Here is a 21376-nt window from a genome sequence, read left to right on the forward strand (position 1 = left end):
AGACTAGCGTAAATATTATACTATATTAAGAATTCGTATATAGATACCCCTTCTTTAGTATCTTTATTCTTCCGCCTATTAGGTATATTATTATTATAGTCGTACCCCTAGAGTCTATAGCTCTCTAAGATTTATTCGTATATACGATTAGAAGGTTTACTAGTATCTACTTAATCTTTATCTAACTCGCTTTTAGTCTTAGGCTTATAGTTCCTCTATATACTATAATTTTCGTATATATAATTATACTCTTCTTCTTTATCTATATACTATACCTCGTCGTTAAGGTAAATTAGATTAGAACCTCGTACTAGCTAATATATATATAGGGGGGATAGTAAGAATAGTAGCGTATCGGAGCTTTCGTATATAGGCGACTATAAACTTTTATCCTTAGGGTTACGTTAGCGCTTCGATTAGTCGGGATATACTTTATATATTACTAAGCTATAGCGTTTATATAGGCTACTTCTACTCTATATAGTAACCGTACTATAGACTATAGAGTAACTTCGACGTATACTTATAGAATATTAAGGTTAGTATATAGGTATTATAGAACGAATAGGTAAGTCTAATTATCCTACTTAGGTAGGTATCTAGTTAAAAGGTAGAGGTAACGTCGTCTAGTTACTACTTTCGGCGTTTATTCTTATATTACGAGTTTAATAATAATTAAATAGCTTTTAGAATACTTATTATCTTACCTCGGAGGTAGTATTAATACTTAAAGCGATACTTAAGGCCGTCTAGTATATTATCCCTACTTACTTATATAGCGCTCTCGTTCGGTATCTCTACTTCTATAGCTATCGCTCTTTTAGCTTCTATAACTATACTTATTAAACGACTATCGAAAACGAGTAAGGTTTAATAGCTATCTAATACTTACCTCTAACCCTATAGTTTTACTCTTCGTCTTATTCTTATTAGGTATTCTAATACTTACTATTCCTTCTTCCTTAGATTAACCCCTCTTCTTAGGTCTATACTTCTTCTAGTACTTCCTTAATAGACTCTACTAATAGTATTACTATATAAGCTATAACTTCTAGAGTAAAAGGGTCGAGAAGCCTTAGATTAATATTCTAGTATAGTAGTATAGGAGTATACGATAACCTTAAGGGGTAGCGTATATAGACCTCTAGGGTCGTCTTATATATACGAAGGGCTAACCCTTATAAGTATTATTTATATTAGCTATAGAGCGAGCCTCTATTAGGTTAGATATTCGTAGTTATTATATAGCTATAGCGTACTTAGGTATAGAATTAATAAAGGCTACGGGAGTCTAAGTTCGCCTATAAGCTCCTCTAATACCCGCTACTACCTTTAGATATTTACTCTTTACTACTATAGAATAATATTATAATTCTTACGCTAAAGCTACTATTTAAGATTATAACGCGTTCTCTATTATAATTTAAAGTTCTACTACGTATATAGGGATCGGTTAACGCGCTATCGCGGTATATACGAAGTAGCTTAGATAGTAAATAGATAAAGTAATAGATCTAAAGTACTATAAAGGTAAGGCCTTTAAAGCTAGCTTTACTCTCTCTCTATAGGAGTAGCCGAAAGCTAGCTTTACTCTCTTTATAGGAGTAGCCGAAAGCTAGCTTTAAACTTTAAAGCTAGCTTTAAATTCGGCTAATAGGAACGCTTAAAAGCTAGATTTAAAATTTTAAAGCGCTACCTTCCTAACCCTACCCTAAAAAGCGATAAAAGTATTTTCTTTTTTATATTTTTATTTAAATAAAATATATATAAATATTATATAATACTACTAATAGTATATTCGTACTCGTAATAAATAATAATTCTATATTCTAGAATCTATTAAAGAAACTTATCTATATTATCGATTATAATTATTATAGTACTTTTAATAGTCTTATTATAGCTATTTTATTTTAAAACGCTTTATATATCTCTATTAGAATAGCTTACTTTAATACTCTCTAAAGCTATCTTATAGTAGTAATAATAACTTATAGCGTAAAAATTCGAATTTCGTTATTAAGCGCGCTAATTATTTCTTAATAGATTTAAGATCTTTTTTAGCTATTTTTTAAGTATATATAAGTATTCTACGAGTAGTATATCGCGATAGTAGTAAACTTAGGGGCTATTAACCTAGGGGCTATTAACGTCTAAGCGGACTAACCAAATACGGAAATAGGGGTAGTCGACGTTAATAGGCCCCTACGGATTATATTAGTAAGGTAGCGAGAGACGGCACGAAACGAAAGAGACCCTTCCCGCGCCCTGCATCATGATCGTCGGCTACTATGCGCCCACGCCATGTGCCTGGGCACGGCTCGCGTTTGACATTGATGATAACAGGCATGATGACTCGCCTCGAAGGCACGGAGCGAGGTGTTGCGGCATGGGCCCCTTCGAAGGATGCACTAGGCCGGCCCATGTGGCTGCAGATCGCAGGCTAGCCCGCAATAGCCTGCAACCGGCGGCCGGGTTTGGCCCGAACTCGATACCGCCCGTCCTTTTCGAACGCCCACTTGGTTTCAATGTTGACAGCCGTTGACTGCCGCGCGGGCCTTTTGCGCACATCCGCCGCCCTCGGCTGCCGTCATGCTCGGCGCTGGTATAGACCTCTCGGCGTGGCTTTTGCGCCTCTCCACTGCTGCTGTCTGGACATCACCTCGCCCGCCCAGCGAGTGACGGTGGTGCGCCATCGCCGATCGATAGCGCGACCCGAGCGATTTGCACTCCCCGACCGCGCTCTGCCGCCAGCATCCATACCGGCGTTCGACTCACACCAATTGCGGTATCCGACTATCCACCGACCTCATGGATGCGCCAGCGGACGCTGGGCTCGACCACAACCATGAACGTTCCAGGCGCGCAGAGTATTACACAGAGGCACCCGACCTCCCACATGTTTGACAGCGCTTTTGTGGACGTGCATAGCCAGGAGAGAGGGGGGTCCGGCCACCAGAGGCAAGAAGTATTGAACGACCGCACAAGAGAAGAGGCAGGAGATGGGCGCGGATCGGTGTGGGAAGGTTGGAAGTCTCCAACTGGACATCATCACCAATCTGGTGTGAGCCAGATGCGCAAGCCGAGCGGACTTACTGGCATAACGAGACCGATCATGATCACCGGCTGCATTCCATGCCTTGCCCTGGGCATTCCCTGCGATCCGCGCAATGCTGGATGCAAGCTCGCTATGTCTACGGAGTGGACTGAAAACAAGAATGGCGAAAGCTCCGAAAATCTGTCCTGCACTGAAGAGCAGCGTCCACCGCCTGGTGCAAATGGCCTGGCGCTGCTTCGTCCAGATACCCGGTGGCGGCACAATTGGCGCGAGAGGCATTCTCTCACATTTTTCGCGACATACAGTGCACCCCAAATGTCTGGCTTTTTCCACATAGAATTCTGGTCTCGCTGCATACAATACTCGTACCATGAGCCCGTAATATTGCACGCTCTATCTGCCATAGGCGCATTGCACGAATCGATTCTGCAGGGCGCTTTCACAGATGAGGAACAGAAAGTCCAAGATGTGGAGTTCGCCCTGACGCAATGCAACCGGTCAATAGGCTACTTAACTGGGTCAAGCAGGACGACCAATGAGAAGAGCGACTCCCGAAGACGAAACAGATTGCCTGTATCGAAGCTGGCCTTAATTGCATGTGTGCTATTTACATGTTTCGAGGCGATGCAGGGCCATTCTGACAGCGCTGTCAAGCATGCCCTCCAGGGCAAAGCCCTCGTTGAATCGCAACACAAGTCAATGCCGACACGTCAAGCCTCGCAAGACGAAGATGTGGATCTGATGCGATCTCTTGTGGAACGTCTGGAAGTACAAGCTACTGCTCTCATCGGTCGAAACGCTCGTCCAACCGGCGATGAGACCAACGATGTGCCTCCCTTACCCGAGACCGATCGAATTTATAACCTCGACCACGCACACGTGACCTTACATACGGCGATGAACAATAATATGCAATATCTGCAACGTCTTCATCCAGATGCCCCAGCAGACCACTATGCCATCACGCAAGCGAAGAAGACCTTGCGTTACGCTCCTTGGTATTCCCGCTGGGAGACCCTCTTTTCTGAATGGCTCGCCGAACACCACGAAACACTGTCGAACATAGACCGGAAACGCGCAATGGTGCTGAAAGCAAACCAAATTGTCGGCACTATGCTCGCCGTCGCCGACCAACGCGCAGGCGACGCGGCCTATGATCGATTTGATAAGGAGTTCCGCGCCATAGTCGACCTCTCGAGCGAAGTTCTTGCCGACTTCTCTTGCCCGCCTGTGCCCACCCTCGATCCTGGGAGTGCCGGTGTAGGGTACTTTTCCTGCTCCCTCTGGGTCACAGACCCCCTCTGGATGGCCATCTCGCGCTGCCGTAACCCAGAGATCCGCCAGGCTGCTTTCGCCCTCCTACGCCAAAACCCTCGCCAAGAGGGTATCTGGCACACCGGCCCTCAACGATTAAGTCCCCAGCCTCAAACAGAATCCGGGGAAACCAGCGCGACTTCGCAGGAGTCGAAAGGTTCATCGCCTTCGAGAGTGGAGTCCAGCCGATCCTCCCCTAGCAGCGAAAAAGCTGACGTGCCGTTGGGAGAAGTGCCGAAGGACGTCAAGCAGGCTGAGGAAGGCGGCAACATGAGAGCTAGATCCGAATGGCTTAATTTGGTCGCCAATGCGCAAACCCAGGACGCCAATGCTGCCAAGTCTGCTGGATGACGGATTGAATGCCACGCATCACCTGGACGATAAGGTTATCGATCAACCCATTTCATCACGAAGCTTTGAGCACCCCGCTGCATTGCGCAACGACATTAGCCCGTCACATCCGCGTATCGCGTTACACAGCGGAACAAACAGGGATCACATATGGCTTAAGAGAACGCGAAGTATCTGGTCTTCTACCAAATGCCTCAATGAACTTCGCAATTTCCCTGAGAGCAAATTGCCAGTCGCGAGCTTGAAAGACTTGGCTAGATGACGTTAATTCGTGATGTTGAAGCTTCAAAGTCTCTTGCCAGGAGTAGGCCATAAGAGACCTCGGATGGCAGGGCAAGAGGCAGCGACTGCTAGCGACCGTACGCCGTTTGGGAACTCTACTCTACGCGAGCGCCGGCGCTTATGGTCGAAGTCAATTCATAACTATATTGAGGCGGAATGGTCTGCCGATTTGATAGCTGCTCAGTAGCATGACGATCTGCTTATGGACGATTAGACGTAAAAAGTCTCTCATAGCACATGCAGTAGCACGTACGTAGTAATGCATAATGATAAGAGGAGAACGAACTTGAGACGGACGCCTGTGGCTATCTGTTTGGTAAATTTGTCGTACATCATACTTTTATACATGAAACTGTACAGCCTGTCTTCAAGGCGTGACCGTCCGATCAATGTTCATCCTCCGCATCCCATTCTCCTCCACCTTCCAGCCTATCTTCTTCCTCAGAAAATGCCATACCTCCGGATACCGATCCGTGGCCCACGCCTCGACATCCGCCTGCTTCGTCTGCCCTGCGCAAGCGTCCATTAGGCTTCCAAGGAGGAAAGCATCAATCTCCAACTCGCCCTTTTGCTCGGCCTGTTCAATTGTTGACTTGGCAAGGTCATTGTCGCCATTTCCAGCCAGAGCACCAACGTAAGACGCCCACATGGAGTTGTCAATGTCGACTTTGTTCTTGCGCAGACGAGCCCAGATCTCTTGGGCCTTGAGGTCACCGAACGCTGACTTCTCGCAAGCTCGAAGCGCGATATGGATGCTGTTGTACGTCGGGCCCTCGCGGGAGGCAACGATCTCGTCCCAGAAATCTAGGGCTTCGCGCGCCTGGCCACACAGCGAGTAGGCGATAATGAGGGCGTTGCGGCAGTGTGTGTTCTGGGTGACGTTGTAGTCGATCTTGAGCTGATTGTGGACTACCTCCATGCTCTCCAGGTCCTTCAGCTTGGCGCAGCCGAGAAGTGCGGAGACGTAGGTGTCGTTATCCGGCATGGTGTCTTTGCGAGTGTGCTGTCGCATGTGATTGAAGACGGTCACGGCCATGTCAGGGCGCTTGTGGGCGAAGAAATTAAGCATAATCTGGGTGCGCTCCTCGCGCGCCATCTCATCGAAAATGCTGCGGAGGATGGTGTAGGCATCCCACGCGCGTGTGGTAGTGGTTTGCGAATCGAGGCTGTAATCGATGAAAGTCTTGCGGATGGTGGCACGTTCCGTGGTGGAAAAGCCGAATGAATGAGTGTTGAGCAGGTCGATCACGTCGTGAATCTCGTCTCTGTTCATATGCAGAACACTCAATGTAGAAACCGTCAAAGGTTCGAAGTTGGCTTGCCGATCCGCCAAGTCTGCCACAACGCTCATGATGGTCTCGAAATCGTGACGCTGGCCAGTGCAGAGGGCGACAATTAGGCGGTTTACTGCTGGTACATCGGAGTTTGCCGACAGGTCTTGGGCCTGCAAGTGTTTGTAAGCTATTAGTGCGCCATCCACATCATTGACGCTTAGGCGGTAGTCCATCTGGAGAACAAAGGTCTCGGCGTCTGGTTCTATGCGATGTTTCCGGCCAAGCGTGATGATTCGCTCGGCCATATACGGGTCACTTTGACTTATTGCATATCGAACCAAGGCGTTGACAGTGGCAGCGTCCGGCACTCGCCAATCCGCTTCGTTCGGAATTGACTCGTTCGAGCGCTCCATGACATCCAGCATGCGGCCAACCTCGTCTACACTCTTCTTCGTTCCTGCTCCCCAAACGAGGACGGCGTCCCAGATAGGCTTCGCAGGGTTTGACACCATAACGTCTTTTACGACCTGGTGCCCAAATCTAAGATTGTTTGAAGCCAAGCACCACAGAAGTACTTCGTGCACCGCAGTATGGTATGCCGGTTGCTGAAATGCGTGTAGGCTCTGGGCCAGAGCGTTGCATTCGCCCCACCACAACATTACGGCCTTCAAGTCTTCTCTCCGGGTGTAGAACATCAGCATGTCTGTGGTAATGCGCATAGTGAGCCCCAGTCCACGAGCTCTCAGAAGGTCCGCCGTACGGAGCGCTTCAATCTCATTGTTCTCTTTCAAGAACCCACGGAGGACGTAGTCCCATCGCCGAAGATCTGCCGATTCTGAAGCGTCGCCTTCGACGTCCTTTCCCATGCCATCCGGACCTAAAACGTTCCTGCTCGAGCGCTCGGCTGTTGCAGAGAGTAGGAACTTTTTGGCCTCATCCGTTCTTCCAGAACAAGTTAAAGAAGCAATGTAAAGCTCTTCGCCGAGCCCTGCATTGTTTGCGCTGTATTTCGGGTTGGCGAATTCGTCGGATAATAATCGTGCAAGATCCACGTGTGCCTGGCTGGAGTTTTCGAGCATCGACTTTCGCACCCCGCCTGCGATTTTATTGAGAAGGTGCGCACCAAGCTCCCAACTCGGACCACTTCCTCCTTCTCCTAATTTAGCAAGCTCTTGCAGATAGTAACGCAAGCTCAAGAGGACCAACTTGGCCTGCGTGTCGTTAATGTAACCCCAATCTACTGCCTTGTGTTTGATGAAGGCCCTCAGCGCTTCCGCGATGTCTTCCACCGGAGGCAGTCTGGCTTTCATACGCTCCCTCTTCTCGAACTCTACCATCTTCTCAATGCCAGGAACGTAGTTGGCCTCTCTCGAGTCTCTGGGTGCCTTCGGCCTGAACATTCCACCTAGTCCGAACAGTGTCCTCCGCTGGTGCCTCCGTCCAACCGGAAGTGCGCACTTCCGTGCGAGATATATCCGGCGTCCATCATGGGCGTGTGCAATCGAAGAGAAGCCTTGCCGTCGGAGACAACCACGGTAAACAATTGGCTCGTTAGATATGATGCGCTGGAAGACCTGGCGCGTTAGTTGGGAGGGCATTGTAGAATCTCTGTAAGACTCCCAAAGGTTCCTACGTGCGATTGGCAGTCATGGATGACAGGGTCGCGAAGTGTAGAGGGAGGGGCGTAAGTAAAGTAATGTAGGCTTGAGAGCATATCTCGGCAGCGATGATGAACCAGGAAGTCCAGGTGTGTACAGGTGCAGGTGGTGGGCGAGGTCGGGGAAAGCGGGAGTCCGAGATTCACCCGACGAGTTCGAGCTTCTGGGAGACGAGGACTGGAGATCTGGATGTAGACGGTATACCTCACCTCCACGCGCACATCATCATGGCGCTTGAACGGGCAATGCAGAGACTGTCTCTACGGCCGGCCAGCGTCTGTCGCGATTGTCGCCGGACTTTCGTCTCGCCTGCGAAACCGCGTCAGCAGCAATCGCAGGCCGCTGCCATCGCTGGTATGCCCTCGTCTGCTTCACCTTGAGAAGGCATACACCCCTGACATGTCGACTAGAAACTCTTCAGAATACCCGCAGTGCTCCAGCGTCACCCCAGCGCAAGCAACCTAGCCCAGCTGCCGTCACCACTTCCGTCGGCCCGCAGCCAGCGCAAGACGCCTTCGCATTTGCCAACAAGGCGGTCAGAGACGTCGAGAGATCACAAAACCGCCAGATGCAAGAGGAACAGATCCGGAACGTCGCTCGCGGCGCCGACCGCAAGGCTTTGGAGCAACAGCAGACTCGTCGCTGGTTGATTGGTGATGTTTATGCGCCCCACGACTTGAGCGGCGTAGAGATGTCCAAGTGGAGGAGAGTCAAGCAAAAAGCCCGGCCTCGGTATGATGTGATCGATCAGCTGAACATCAACCCGACGGACCACTACAAGGTAGGTCTTGGGGCGCCGGCGCGAAGAGTGAGATGTACCAGGACAGAATGCTGATTGTGCTTGTTCCAGAATTTCAGCATTATGTCCGAATACGTGACGGATATGGGGAAGATCAAGCACAGCAAAGATACGGGTCTGCGGCCGCGAAACCAGCGCAAAATGGCCAAAGCCGTCAGGAGGGCGATTGGACTCGGGTTGATTCCCAGTGTGTACAGGCACCCGGAGATCTTGAAGACGGAATCGGCATTCGCAAGACGCGTGGCTCTGTCTCGTGGATAGGAGAACTGAACCTGCCGTGCATTTCTTTTTACTTTTTTGTAGCAGTATACGAGCGAGTCTGTACGATATACTCTGCATTACAGCACGATGTGAGCAGTGTCCTCCACAGAGGTTCAAAATCGACATTGGAGCAGCCAACAGTTGGAAGCAGGCGACCGTCAAAGCACAACCTTATTGAGACATCAAATCATCCTCAGCCGTCCATCGTCGTTCTCAATCCTTTCGTCCAACCTGAGTGCATTCCTCACCCACCCTCCCTGTCCATCCCCCAACTCAGCCTCCAAAACCCGTCCCCCATCCACCAATCTCACGTCTCTCGCACTGGGCCGGAAATTCCCACCTCTAGCCCAGAAGAACCTCCCGTGCGTATTCGTCAAGCAATCGTTAAGATCAATCCGACTTTCATGTCGTCTCCCATGCACATCCTCGCACTCGGCCACCAGCACCCGTCCTTCGGACTCTAATCTGGCCGCACGTGAGCTCGCGCTCCAATTGCCCGCCATCCCTGCCGCCACGGGCGCAGGAGACTTACCGGAATCACTCGAGGACGACGAAGACGAAGAAGACGAGCTGTCGCGTCGCTTGTGCTTCTTCTCTTTCTTGGGTTTCTTGTGCTTCTTCTCCTTCTTCAACTTGTCTTCGAGCATGCTACCTGCTACCGCGCCGCCGAGAGTCCCTAGGATGCCATGGTTCATCTTGTGGCCCGCGAAGCCGCCCGCTGCGCCGCCTGCTAGGGCGCCCATGAGGCCGCGGTCTTCTTCGGTGCCAGGCTGAGGGCCTCCGTATTGGGGGTGCGAGGGCTGGCCATAGGGAGCGTTCAAGTAGTTGTGCGGTGGTTGCGGGGCGTTTTGAGGATAGGTTTGGCCGCGGTATTGTTGGTCGTAGCTTGGATTCGCCGGGCCTGCATAGTTTGGATGCTGGGGGAATTGCTGATGTTGATTGTTCTCGTAGGCCCCGCCGTAGTGTGGCGGCTGTTGCTGCTCTTGATATTGCGACTGCTGATAATGGCTGCTGTGAGAGCCTTGGCTGGTGTATTCGCCACCGTATGACTGGGGCGGGCGGTCTTGGGGATACTGCTGATAGGCTTGATCGTTGGATCCATAGTATGACTGAGCGTAGTCGCGAGGTGGCTCGTTTCCGTAAGATTGGTTCTGATAGCTTTGTTGAGGCGGTTGATTGTAGCCGTGGGGACCAGGACACCCGTATTGGCCGTATTGAGGCTGCTGGTTGTAATAGTCCTGGTTGGAGGCGCGGCCGTACCCATACTCACTTCCGTCCGCCGGGGTCTGGGGCGGATATTGGGTCATGACTGTTTGAATGCTCTGAAATTTCAGTGAACCTCGTCAAGATACTACCTTATTAATAAGGCAAGGCAAGAGCGCAAGATATACCGCCGAAGGCTGGCGTGCAGGGAAGACTGAGCTGAAACGAGCTCTCAGCTTGCACAGCCACGCGGACCGCCAACAGGCAGCAAGCTAAGGTACTCTCCGCCGGAGCAGGCGAAATCTTTCAACGAGCTCGATCCTTCAATTGATCATTGGCCAGGAAAGGCTGCTTATCCCACTTCCAACAGGCGCAGCTGAACATTTTTCACAAGCGCCGGAGGATGGCCGCGGGCGATCTCCAGTAAGCAATGCTAAGCCCACCACTAACGATGCTTTGACATGATAGTCCCGTCAAGCATGATGACGACAATTCGGTATTACTTGCGGCAGGTACGTTGTACTAAACAAGAGCTGTGTACTTGACTATTTGGTGGCTCTTTTAAGCATGTCAATGATAGGGGCGTACCTACCTAGATCTGTCAGGGTGTAGGTGGAGAAGCCAATGGTCGGGAATTCTGAGGGGATTCCTGTGCACCTAATAACAATAACAAGAGGCGGCACGACACGGTATCACTAGACTGGCATCTGGCAAATATATTCAAGGAGGCGCTGCTGTGCATCTAGTGATGCCGTCCGACGATCTTCTCATTGAATTTTGAGATATGACTAGGAACGACGGATATACGAGCTGCGTGATTTCTTTTAAATCTTAAACGATAATACGGATGCGACAACGTTGAAAATTTGACCCATTCGCAGAGACGAGCTATTGCCTTGATACATGCTCTATCATTGACGTGGAGAATCTGATCTGCGTTACCTATACTTTCAAATCCAGCTGCCAATCACTTTCTTCACATGCTTCATGAATTTGAAGAAGCCGACCGCATACTCAACGTTTCCCTCTGGATCAACCACCCGCGCAGGCCACGCGATTCCCGCTCCAAAAAGACCAGGAAGTTTCTGCAGCGCCTGCTGGTCCTTGCCTTCGCCTGCGTACGAAAAGTGCCCGTTCTCATGATCGAACACCGGTTCGATCTCCCTCCCGCTGCTCGTCTTGAGAGTCGGAATTGGATCGCGGCTGTATCCAATCGCTTGCACATAGAAGTCTACACCCTGCAGATGCTGCTCGTACGTTTCCTTCTCGGCGCCTGAGGTGTAAGCCACTTTGCTTACGTACTTGGCCACGTCGCTCGTGGGCATCGTGTCGGGCTCAAGGTTGTTACGAGCCCATTCGGCCGCGGCGCCCTTGAGGCCCGTGTTGTCTCGCAGGATCCAGCCGTCACGCTGCTCAGCGTAACGCAAGGGATGGCGAGTGAGCCATTTGATTCGCAGATCCGGTTTGCTGGTGCGCGCCAGATTGTAGAGATTCATGAGGACAAGGATTGCGGAGTGAGAGGCGCCGATCACGGCGACAGAGGTTGGACCTAGAGGGGTGAGGGTAGTAGAGAGGAGGGTCGGAGAGAGCGCGCAGTCGAGGTCCAGCACATGTAGGCTTGGGATCTCCACGGGCAGGGGCGAGTTGTTGGGCGACGAACCGGTACACATGATGAGTCGGTTGGCTGAGACAGGAACGCGGTCTGTCTGTTCAGAGGAGACTGGGCTTGTGAGGTTGATAGTCCATTTTTTGGTCCCTTCGTCGAGGGTAGCGTCCGAGACCCGGGCTTTTTGGGCGATAACGCCGGGCGTTTTGGCGAGACCTTCGGTCAACATCAAGAGCATGTCGGCTGCATGGCTGAGCTGGCAACCTTTGGCTTGCTCCAGATTCCTCAGTGCCTGGAGCTTGTCTGGCTTGCCGCTGACGGAGACACCATCGCTTTCGCTGGGCTCCTCCCACCGAGAGCGTGAAGGCGTGTTGCTCACTATCTTCCTAAAGGGTGCCACCGCGGTCGCGAAGTCAATGAACAGGGCTACTTTGGTGTTGGAGGGAACCTCTCGGTAGCACCTGTTGATACGTCCGCCATTGAACGCATTGTCGACCCAAAGAATAGGCTCGAACTTCTGCTCCAGTAAGTTGCCCACGACTGTAACGCCGGCGGCTCCGCCTCCAATGACCACGGCTTCATACGAGTCGGTAGGATTTGACATAGTGGTAGCTGAGCGCGAATGCTCAGACTTCAACCCAGGAGAAGTTCGCGCAGTGGTAGCTACTGAACGGGAGACAGATGCCTTGGACAACGCGGTGAAGGCTCGCCTCGGTAATCGGAGTGACGCGTCTTGCGCACAGCTCCTACCTGTCACCCCGCACAGCAGAAGTTGCTGCTGCGGCGAGCCATGATAGCGGCCAAACGCGACGCTAGTGCGTTTGGCGGTGGTGTGGGTAAACATTGGATGGCCAACGAGGCCTTGGCCGGCGGGCAAGGGTGAGGAGGAGCGGCGAGGGTGGGATGAAACCTTGTAGACGACAGCCACGCAGACGTCGCCGGGTGCAAGGGCGAATAGAGAGCTGCAGCAGATATGCAGTGATCCTCGGTCCTGATAGAGCGTCGACAAGCGGCCGGCGGTTCAATCAGAGTGCGCCGTTGATAGCCGTGGCGATGATAGCAATGCCTGAAGGTCGCTGAACGGCGGAGAGGACTCCAGATGGGTGCGAGGAGAGCGGGTCTGGCGATCACGCAATGGTCTGGCGCAAATGAGCTGTCCCAGCTGAGGCGGGCAGGCGAGTTATAATTATTATGGCGGCGAGAGAGGGCGGCGATGGTGGTGACTCTGCCCGTCCGAGATCGGGGTCGCGTCAGCCGAAGCCAGAGAAGCGGCGGGTGGTCTGTGCCGGGGATGGCGAGGTGCTGTGTGTGGTATGCGGCGACATGTCGACGAGGTGGCGATGGACGAAGATATGGGATGGAGTCGGTGGTCGTCAGCGAGGCTAACGGCAGGGCAGGCCTCACAGACCAGGAAACGGGTCGAGGGGCGACTTTTCAAGGCCCATCACCACCGCCGTCGTCTAGCCTCGAGCACGCCATCGCACCCACGCTGAGACCCTGCAGCCGCCCTCCGCTGCCGCTGTCTGCCCGTTTCATCCACGCAACCGGAACTACCTACACCGTAACGCCATTTTTAGTCGTCTGCAAAAGTATAACAGGAGTAATGTGGCCACGTCAAGAGTACTGCAATATGACGCGGCTGCGGCAGCGGTAATGTTATCATTATGCTCCCAGGACTTCGGCAGCAGGGTTGGAATATCAGCTGAGAATCTTGCTGAGTTCTCTCGCGCAGCATCCTGACACTATTTCTTACTTGTTGGCATTTACTCTATCTATTGTTTGTGCCATATTTCTACTGCCCCTTCTTGGCCTAGGCTCCATACTTCTTTACCAGCGTCTTCATCATGCTGACTGCTCCGCCTCGATAGCCACCGCCGAACATGGCATAGTGGTTGAGATGATGGTACAGCTCGTACAGCATCACTCGATCGTCATACTCTTCAACCGGCTCAGTCTTGGGGCATATGCTGTGATACTCCTTCATGAAATCTCCACCGAAGCCGCCAAACCTGGTGCTTGCGTCAATAAACCAGTCGACCGACGGAGACAGGCACGGAGAACTTACATTTTCATGTCGCCCAGCTCATACTCAGAGTGCGCGTAACACGCACTGCTGTCGAATGTGACCTCTTCCGATTCCACCATCCCTGGCAACTTCCCTACCGATGCGTTGCCGCTCCAGAGATCGCCGTGGACAACCACAGGCATGACGCCTTTCCCGCCATTCAAGTGATCGTCGCCAATGAGCCGAGGGACGACTTTCTCGCATAATGTCTCCATCAAAGTAGTGAGCTCTTGATCTTTCCCATTTGAGTTCCGCGAGGCCCTCTCGATGAACCGAAGCCTGTTCTCCGCATAGAAGTCGGCCCAGCTGGATTTGTACGAGTTCTCCTGCTGCATGTCGCCGCAGCATGTCGGCACTGGAAACCCAAACATGGGCTTTCCATGGCCCTCGGGTACTGGTGCAGGCGTGGTGTGGAGCTTGGCCAGCTTCGTGGCGAGCGATTCCCCGGCGGCTTTTCCGCGACGTCCTGAGGTGATTTCGAGAAAGTCGGTCACGAGGAAATGCTTTTCTGGTGCGGAGGCTAGGGCGCCATGGCCGTAGGATTGGGGACAGATTGTTGGAACGGCATTGTGTAGGGCCCGGAGTGATGCGTGCTCGCCTTCGAACATGATTGCATTGGGGCCGATTTTGATGAAGAATGACCTGCAAGGTCGAGGTTTAGCTGCTGTGGACTTTGTTCAACGCATGTATCACCACTCTCGCCGGGAGCTTGAGAACGCGGCTTATTCACAGTATGGAATGTTGGCGAAGTACTGGATCGACGAATTTGTCTTCCGTATGGCATAGTCGTGCTCGTTCCACCGATGTAGTCAAGTCACAGCCGGAATGCTCGTGCAGGAAGTGTTGGGCAAACGAGAATGGCAATAGGCAGGAGATTTGCAGACTTACTTTTCAGATCCATCAGGCAACGTCGCTCTAATCCTGGAAGATGCGGCAGACGAACACCCTCCTCCACCTGTGCCGGCCATGGAGGCATTGCTCGGGTCGATCCCAAGAACCGAGGCCACTGCGCTGTCTATATGGGCGGGCATACTGGAAAGTGATCGTTTGGCTCGACTGATCGCAGAAAAGAGCATCAACTAGGAATTATTGTTATTTCGTGTAGCTCTTGGGTGCGAAGAAGTATTGCGTTCAGATCTCTCTCACACCTTGCTATGACGTTGCGCTTGAGGATGATGCTATCGCCACCCACCTTGCTGTTCTGTCCGACCGAAGCGGACGTGAGCGCCCGTCCGGATCATGACCACGATGGAGGCTCGGCGTGTTCCTGTGTATGATTGAATTCAAACAAAGCTGTCTTATAGAGCTCCTGTGCTGTGTCAAGTGGCAGACACCCAAAGCTGCACGTGTCTTGCTCCTGTCGAGTCTGGACGGATGGGCCAAACGGCCGACGGGCAGAGCCGCGGACCTGACGTGCCCCTCCTCGCCCCGATGTAGTCATCTCCAGCACCCGCCGCCCTACTTACTCTCGCCCATCAGACTCCCTTGTGGGGTTTCATCGCCATCAAACGCACCAAACACTTTTCTGGACGTACCTACACCCGCCCTCGCTAGGCATTGACAACATCGGCTCTGTGCCCGCAGCCGCCTGCCGATACCATCCTCCAAACGCCTCTTGATCCACCCACTATCACCCCTCACGAACCGAAGGCAATGTCGTCTCAGCCGCCCGCCCTCTCCAAGACCGCCTCCAACTCTAAGCAACCTCCGAGCGCGTCATCACCTGCCCCGGCTGTCTCTACCACTCAGGCCTTCTTTTCCAATACCTCAGGCGGTGTCCGCAGCAATCCTTCCACCCGCAGCGCCGCTCCGCGCAATTCTCAGGCATCCAAGCCCAAGCACAAGGCGAAGAGCAAGGCAACATATCGGTTGGTGGATGAGGATGCAGAAGCTGAGCTAGCCAGTATGCAGAATCCACACGGTCGCCGCGGACAGCAGAGTATTACCCACTTGATGAACTTTGCTCTTCCTCCCAGGCCGCAGACGCATCAGCACCAGTTCCGACATGGCGGAAGGAGAGGAGAGAGAAGGAATACCACATGGGGTTTGGGCAGCGGGTATCACGCGGTAGACAAAGCGAGGTCAGTACTCGCGACGGGAGCGTATGAAGATTGAGTCGTTGTTTACTGACATCAGACCAGGTACATTCACGCCAATTATCGCTTCATTGTCGATCCGCGTGGGGACTATCGCGCACAGTCTGTAGATGCAGACGTCCATCTCGATTGGACCAACGTCCTCCAGGTCATCGCTTCGTCCAAATCACAGTCAGCTTCCTGTCCTATCTGTCTGGGAGAGCCCACGGCACCCCGCATGGCCAAGTGTGGTCACATCTTCTGCGCGCCATGTTTGATTCGCTATATGCACTCTGAAGATGGAGATGCACCTCCGGAGAAGCGAGCGCGGTGGCAGAAATGCCCGATCTGCTGGGATCGCATTTACGTATCGGAAACGCGACCTGCACGTTTCTACGAAGGCCAAGAAGGCGACGCGCCCCGTGAAGGCGGCGATGTCGTACTTAGACTTGTCACACGCAAGCCTGGCAGCACGCTGGCCATGCCTCGAGAGAGCGGCGAAGTTGTGCCCAAGGGCGAAAACATTCCGTGGCATTTGGCGACTGAAGTAATGGACTATGCACACCTTATGAAAGGAAGCGAAGACTACATGAATGAGCAATACGACGAAGCCCTGGCGGCAGTCGAGCTGCTCGAAAAGGAGGATGAGCTGATGTTTGGCGAAGATGCCGAATGGACTGGCCGAGCAAAGCGCATGCTTCTTGAAGCCAAAGACAAGATTCAGGGGATTGGAAACCCGCCAGAACAACCCAAGAAGCCGGAACCGAAGCCAGAAAGGGCCCCGATCCAGTTCAATGACAACGACGAGGGCGTGCCGGACATGTATCTCTCAAAGCATGCACAGAACACTCCACAGGTCAACGACGTTTTGTCAAACAGCGCTGCCGACGAGACCGCGAACGACAGTCAGAGCAACACAGACAATGTGCCGCGCACCGTCGCAGAAATGAGGCAACGACAGTATGAAAAGCCTCAGCCGAATGAATACTTGTTTTACCACGGCCTGCAACATTACTACCTCTCGCCGCTTGACATTCGCATTCTAAAAGCCGCCTTTGGATCCTACAACAACTTTCCGTCATCCATTCTTCCGCGGGTTGAGCGAGTGAGCAGTGGTCACGTTGTTGACGACGAGCTACGCAAGCGAGTCAAATATCTCGGACATCTTCCGTACGGCTGCGAGGTCGGGTTCCTAGAATGCGACTGGACCGACACCGTCAGTCCGGAAATCTTGAAGGAATTTGCCGTGCCCATCGACCGTCGGAGGAAGCGCCATCACGAAAAGGAAGCCCGCGAAGAGAAGGACCGTATCCGCATTGAGAAGGCTTCCGAGAAAGAGATTGCGGCGATTCGACGCAACAAACGCCCCTCGATTCCGAATGATCTATTTTCCGCCGACAACTTGCCAACTTTGCCTGGTTCAGCCACGGACGACTCCGGCACCTCCCCGCCCTGGGCAAATCGCACCACCTCCGCCTTCGCCTCTCTCGCCTCTCCAGGCACGTCCCCTAACGCTCAACGAACGGTGTGGGGCACTGCGGCTGTGGCTCAGTCAGATCCTGACTACGACAACTTGCCGCCCGACTCGCATTTTGCTGTCGACGATGGCTGGCTACAGGGCTGGGAGAAGGACTTGATGAAGGAAGAGGAGGAGCTCATGGCTCGCACGACAGAAATGAGTCTACAAGACAATACAGACACTGGCAATGCAGGCAGCGCGGCCAATGCTCCTGCTCCCGCTGGTGCTAAAGGCAAAAAGGGAAAGAAAGGCAAGAAGATCACACTAATGAGTACTACGAACCGACGCACAGCTTGAAACAGCCGAGTGTGATCCGGATGTTGATGGCTACCTATACTATGGTTTGGTATGTACGACGTTGATATATGAATACAATATGATATAACTTCGGTCACCCGATATAGCATCAATATGGATCACACATGAGTGCACTCTTGTGACGTGTTTGACGCCCTTCGACCGCAAAATTTGGAGGGTCTTTGCGCTTAGTCTCTGCTGCTGACACGCAATAGCTTTTTCAATCTACATCAAGAGACCGTTTGGTTCAACCTGACACCTTTCGGATCCCTCGACACCTCATCACCCCACTCAGCCTGCCATCCATTCCGTGCTAGATACCGCTTCCATGCCTCATCTTCGTCTCCAAGGCTCGTGCTCACATCCGGAATCACAAACCAGGCAATCAAAGCTCCCACCAGCGCGAAGCTCGAACCGATTAAAAACGCCGCTTGGTCGCCTTTCGCGCTGTCGCTCCACGAGCTCATGATTGCCGTGAAAACTTGCGTCCCGATCGCAGCGCCCGCTTTGCTCCAAGCTGCTACTAAACCCATCATTTGCCCGCGAATCGACGTCGGGAAGCTCTCCGTCGCGGTGATGACGACCGTGCTACCTGGGCCAACCTCACCTAGCGTGAGGAAGAGGCCATACAGCACGATGTACAGCGGAAAGATCTTCTGGATCTGTTGGTTGGCGGCGCCGAAAATGAAGCCTAGGACGGCTTGGAGGGTGAAGCCTAGAGCCATTGTGCGCCGGCGACCGATTTTGTCCGATAGGTATCCGCCGATGAAGGGGCCGGGGATGTAGAAGCAATTTATCACGACTCCCCAGCCGAGAGACTTGACTAGGGAGTTGGATGGATTCACGCGTGAGGTGATGGTCCCAGCAAAGATTCCGAACGGTACGGACACGTAATTGTACGTGAACCAGGTTGCTGAGCAGCCGAGGAGCGGCCGCCAGTAGCGTTTGAGAGCAAGCTTGTACGGCACGCGTTGTTTGCGCATGGATGATTTTCTGTAGGCGGTTGAGATGGCCATCCGGATGCGGAACCAGAAGATAGAGAGTGGCGGGATCATCCCTAGCGCCAACGAGGTGCGCCATACGATGTTGTATTTTGATACTTGCTGTCCGGTGCAGAGCAGCAAGAGCAGTGGGACGAGAGCAGCCCAGATGTAGCCCAGTGAGGCCGAGAGATCAGCTAGCATGGCGAAATAGAACCCACGGTGCTTGCGCTGCGACGAGTTCTCATCTGTGGCTTCTGCTGCGCCAGCTCCCGATACTGGGTACTCGCCGCCGGCTCCTACGCCTGCGATGCCGCGCGCCACGATCAGCATCCAGAGCATGCCAGTTTCTGTTTCACCAGAAGCGCCGGCAGACAGCGCGATGCCTAGGACAAGAAGGACCGTCGTTGCAACCGCGCCGGTTTTGCGGCCTAGCTGGTCGACTACACCGCCGAAGAGCAGCATGCCGACGATCATGCCTATCAGGAAGGCGTTGCTTAGTCGTGAGTAGATACCATCTGTGAGCGAGTCCGGGTAAATAACTGCCATGAGCAGTTGTGAGTTGGCTATCACGGCTGCGTTGCTGCGATATTGTTAGCAGTGGATTGAGCCAACAGCGAAGGTTGCTCACGTACTAGCCATCGCTGCCTATCGCAAGGCCGGAATACACGATCATGAGCCACACTGAAAGCTTGCTATAGTGCGCCTTAGGCGCGTCGGTCTCCAGCCCATCGTCTCGCACCTCGACTGTGCCATTCTTCACAGTCGCTGCAACTTTGGGATCTGCAGAGGTTGGAGAACTTGGCAGAGCAATCTCGTCCTCTGGCGCTGCGCTCATCACGGCGAGAGGGAAGATGGTTGTCCGCGCATTTGACGGCTCTGAAGTAAACGTGCCGTTTATAATACGACGCTACTTTCAGACACTCGATGTCGGCGCCCTTCTCCGCCTATCTTCTAGCAAGAGGCGGCCAGTGCTCGGGAGGAGTGAAGGTGGTATTGGCTGTCTGATGAGTGATAGGCCAGCAGAGCGGATGCCGATGCGACTGTAGCATTCCGACCTCGGCCGCAACATATTGGCGATAGCCAAAGCGGAGACTTCATCAAGAGACTTGATACAAAGGCGTTGTTGATAGGCGACTGGCGGCTAAGTGGATCGCAAAAGTGGAGTTGCTCCGTGGAGGTGGAGTCTTGTGGGGCAGAGTGGTGTTGCTCGAGTTCAGCAGCCAGCCCCATCTTGAGTCTCGTGTTTTGATGCGTGCATCCGGCACGGCCGTTGGCCGCCAGGAATTCATCCAGAAACTTCGTCTCGCGACTGACAAAGAACATCATCCTGATCATTGTCTTTGGCGGACATCTGGAAAGGCGTAATGCGTGGGGTTAAGGATGCTGACTGGTCATGGGCAGACAGCCGTGCTTTAGCGATGGTGGTTGCGCGGCCGAGTGTCAACTGCACGTGGCGGCAAGCCAGATGCGTTTTGCTCTCCTTGATCCTTTTCTCCCTTGGCCTGCTCTCTATCTCTAAAAGCTGGCACACGGATTTCACCTTGCTTGACGATGTCATCGGACGCACCCAGCAGGCGGCGCTCACAGAATTGACATGGTCAGGCTACCTGGACGAATTCAAGAACTGCTCGATCAAGAACATCCAAGCGACAAATTTCACATTCCTTGATAACGCTCGGCCCATCCAACTCAATGAGTTTGTCAACCGCCGTGAACGGCTTGCCCGAGCCTTGGTTGCGGACAAGGTAGATGCCTTCGTCGTGGAGCCAGGATACACTTTCTCGTACTATGCCAACATCACCCAGCAGCAGTGGGAGGTCTGGGAGCCCGAGGAGCGACCGTTTCTTATGATCGTTCAGCCAGATGGTTCGGGAAAAGCGAGGACCACCTTCCTCGTTCCCAGCTTCGAGGCCGAGAGGGCCCGCTTGCTGGGAATGCCATTTGCGGATCACGAGGATGTACGATGGGTCACATACGAAGAACACTGGAATCCGTATGGCACGCTGGCCTCGTCTGGGGTCCTGCTTAAGATTGACGGAAGCGCCAATGGTTTGGCGCCTGTCAAAGTTGTCGTCGATGAGGAGATGCGCGACTTCATCGCCCGCGGTCTGGATGCTCAGCCCGATTTCTCCGTCTCTGGACTCATTGGCGATGTCGAGCGGGTGCGACAGACAAAAATGCCCGCTGAGGTGGACGTCCTGCGCGCTGTCAACACGGGCACAGTCGAGGCCATCCGTGCTATGCGGCCTTGCTTGCAGCCAGGTCTCACAGAGAACGAAGTCACATCTGTCCTTGACTCTACGCTCCGAGCGGCGTCACTCGAGCCTTTCTTCGACATTGTACTCTTTGATGAAGACGCCAGCAATCCCCACGGCGGTACGGACGGGAGCAAATCACTCACGAATACCACAATGGTCCTCATTGACGTCGGCGCGCATCTATACGGATACAGCTCAGACGTCTGCCGCTCGTTCTTCCCACCTTTCACCTCTACAGAACCAGAAACGTGGGATGAAGATTTCAGGCACAAGCTCAGAGGTGTGCACAATCAATTTTTTACTTGACAACTTGATTGATTGATTGTTGACTAAGCAATCAATCAAGTTGCACCTCATGACCAATCAATCAATT

General features: G+C 52.8%; 9 protein-coding genes across 9 annotated transcripts; 4 read left to right on the forward strand and 5 right to left on the reverse strand.

Annotated features, from left to right (window-relative positions):
* Nucleotides 1-2848: 2848 nt before the first annotated feature.
* Nucleotides 2849-4723, forward strand: WHR41_09284 (uncharacterized protein; the record flags this gene model as incomplete). Its single annotated transcript, XM_069377888.1, has 1 exon — nt 2849-4723. One exon carries the CDS (start codon nt 2849-2851, stop codon nt 4721-4723), a length of 1875 nt encoding a protein of 624 aa, XP_069225051.1.
* Nucleotides 4724-5372: 649 nt separating this feature from the next.
* WHR41_09285 (uncharacterized protein) lies at nt 5373-7877 on the reverse strand (the record flags this gene model as incomplete). Its single annotated transcript, XM_069377889.1, has 1 exon — nt 5373-7877. One exon carries the CDS (start codon nt 7875-7877, stop codon nt 5373-5375), a length of 2505 nt encoding a protein of 834 aa, XP_069225052.1.
* A 256-nt stretch (nt 7878-8133) lies between these two features.
* On the forward strand, nt 8134-9206 carry WHR41_09286 (mitochondrial 37S ribosomal protein bS18m). The gene is made up of 3 exons (XM_069377890.1): nt 8134-8291; nt 8348-8718; nt 8788-9206. The coding sequence occupies exons 1-3, from the start codon at nt 8165-8167 to the stop codon at nt 8995-8997; spliced, it is 708 nt and encodes a 235-aa protein (XP_069225050.1). The 5' UTR covers nt 8134-8164; the 3' UTR covers nt 8998-9206.
* On the reverse strand, nt 8950-10375 carry WHR41_09287 (uncharacterized protein). Its single transcript, XM_069377891.1, has 2 exons — nt 9530-10375; nt 8950-9462 (listed from the first exon to the last, which is right to left on the reverse strand). Exons 1-2 carry the CDS (start codon nt 10302-10304, stop codon nt 9458-9460), a joined length of 780 nt encoding a protein of 259 aa, XP_069225049.1. The 5' UTR covers nt 10305-10375; the 3' UTR covers nt 8950-9457.
* A 775-nt stretch (nt 10376-11150) lies between these two features.
* On the reverse strand, nt 11151-12410 carry WHR41_09288 (uncharacterized protein; the record flags this gene model as incomplete). Its single annotated transcript, XM_069377892.1, has 1 exon — nt 11151-12410. The coding sequence occupies one exon, from the start codon at nt 12408-12410 to the stop codon at nt 11151-11153; it is 1260 nt and encodes a 419-aa protein (XP_069225048.1).
* A 1115-nt stretch (nt 12411-13525) lies between these two features.
* On the reverse strand, nt 13526-14902 carry WHR41_09289 (uncharacterized protein; the record flags this gene model as incomplete). The annotated part of the gene is made up of 3 exons (XM_069377893.1): nt 13526-13815; nt 13872-14513; nt 14760-14902. 3 exons carry the CDS (start codon nt 14900-14902, stop codon nt 13617-13619), a joined length of 984 nt encoding a protein of 327 aa, XP_069225047.1. The 3' UTR covers nt 13526-13616.
* A 443-nt stretch (nt 14903-15345) lies between these two features.
* WHR41_09290 (uncharacterized protein) lies at nt 15346-17868 on the forward strand. The gene is made up of 2 exons (XM_069377894.1): nt 15346-15952; nt 16013-17868. Exons 1-2 carry the CDS (start codon nt 15525-15527, stop codon nt 17760-17762), a joined length of 2178 nt encoding a protein of 725 aa, XP_069225053.1. The 5' UTR covers nt 15346-15524; the 3' UTR covers nt 17763-17868.
* A 124-nt stretch (nt 17869-17992) lies between these two features.
* Nucleotides 17993-19803, reverse strand: WHR41_09291 (uncharacterized protein; the record flags this gene model as incomplete). The annotated part of the gene is made up of 2 exons (XM_069377895.1): nt 19378-19803; nt 17993-19325 (listed from the first exon to the last, which is right to left on the reverse strand). The coding sequence occupies exons 1-2, from the start codon at nt 19578-19580 to the stop codon at nt 17993-17995; spliced, it is 1536 nt and encodes a 511-aa protein (XP_069225054.1). The 5' UTR covers nt 19581-19803.
* A 360-nt stretch (nt 19804-20163) lies between these two features.
* Nucleotides 20164-21309, forward strand: WHR41_09292 (uncharacterized protein; the record flags this gene model as incomplete). Its single annotated transcript, XM_069377896.1, has 1 exon — nt 20164-21309. One exon carries the CDS (start codon nt 20164-20166, stop codon nt 21307-21309), a length of 1146 nt encoding a protein of 381 aa, XP_069225055.1.
* Nucleotides 21310-21376: the final 67 nt, after the last annotated feature.

This window comes from Cladosporium halotolerans (genome assembly GCF_011745625.1).
Source record: "Cladosporium halotolerans strain TM138-S3 chromosome Unknown Sca95, whole genome shotgun sequence".
NCBI lineage: Eukaryota > Fungi > Ascomycota > Dothideomycetes > Cladosporiales > Cladosporiaceae > Cladosporium > Cladosporium halotolerans.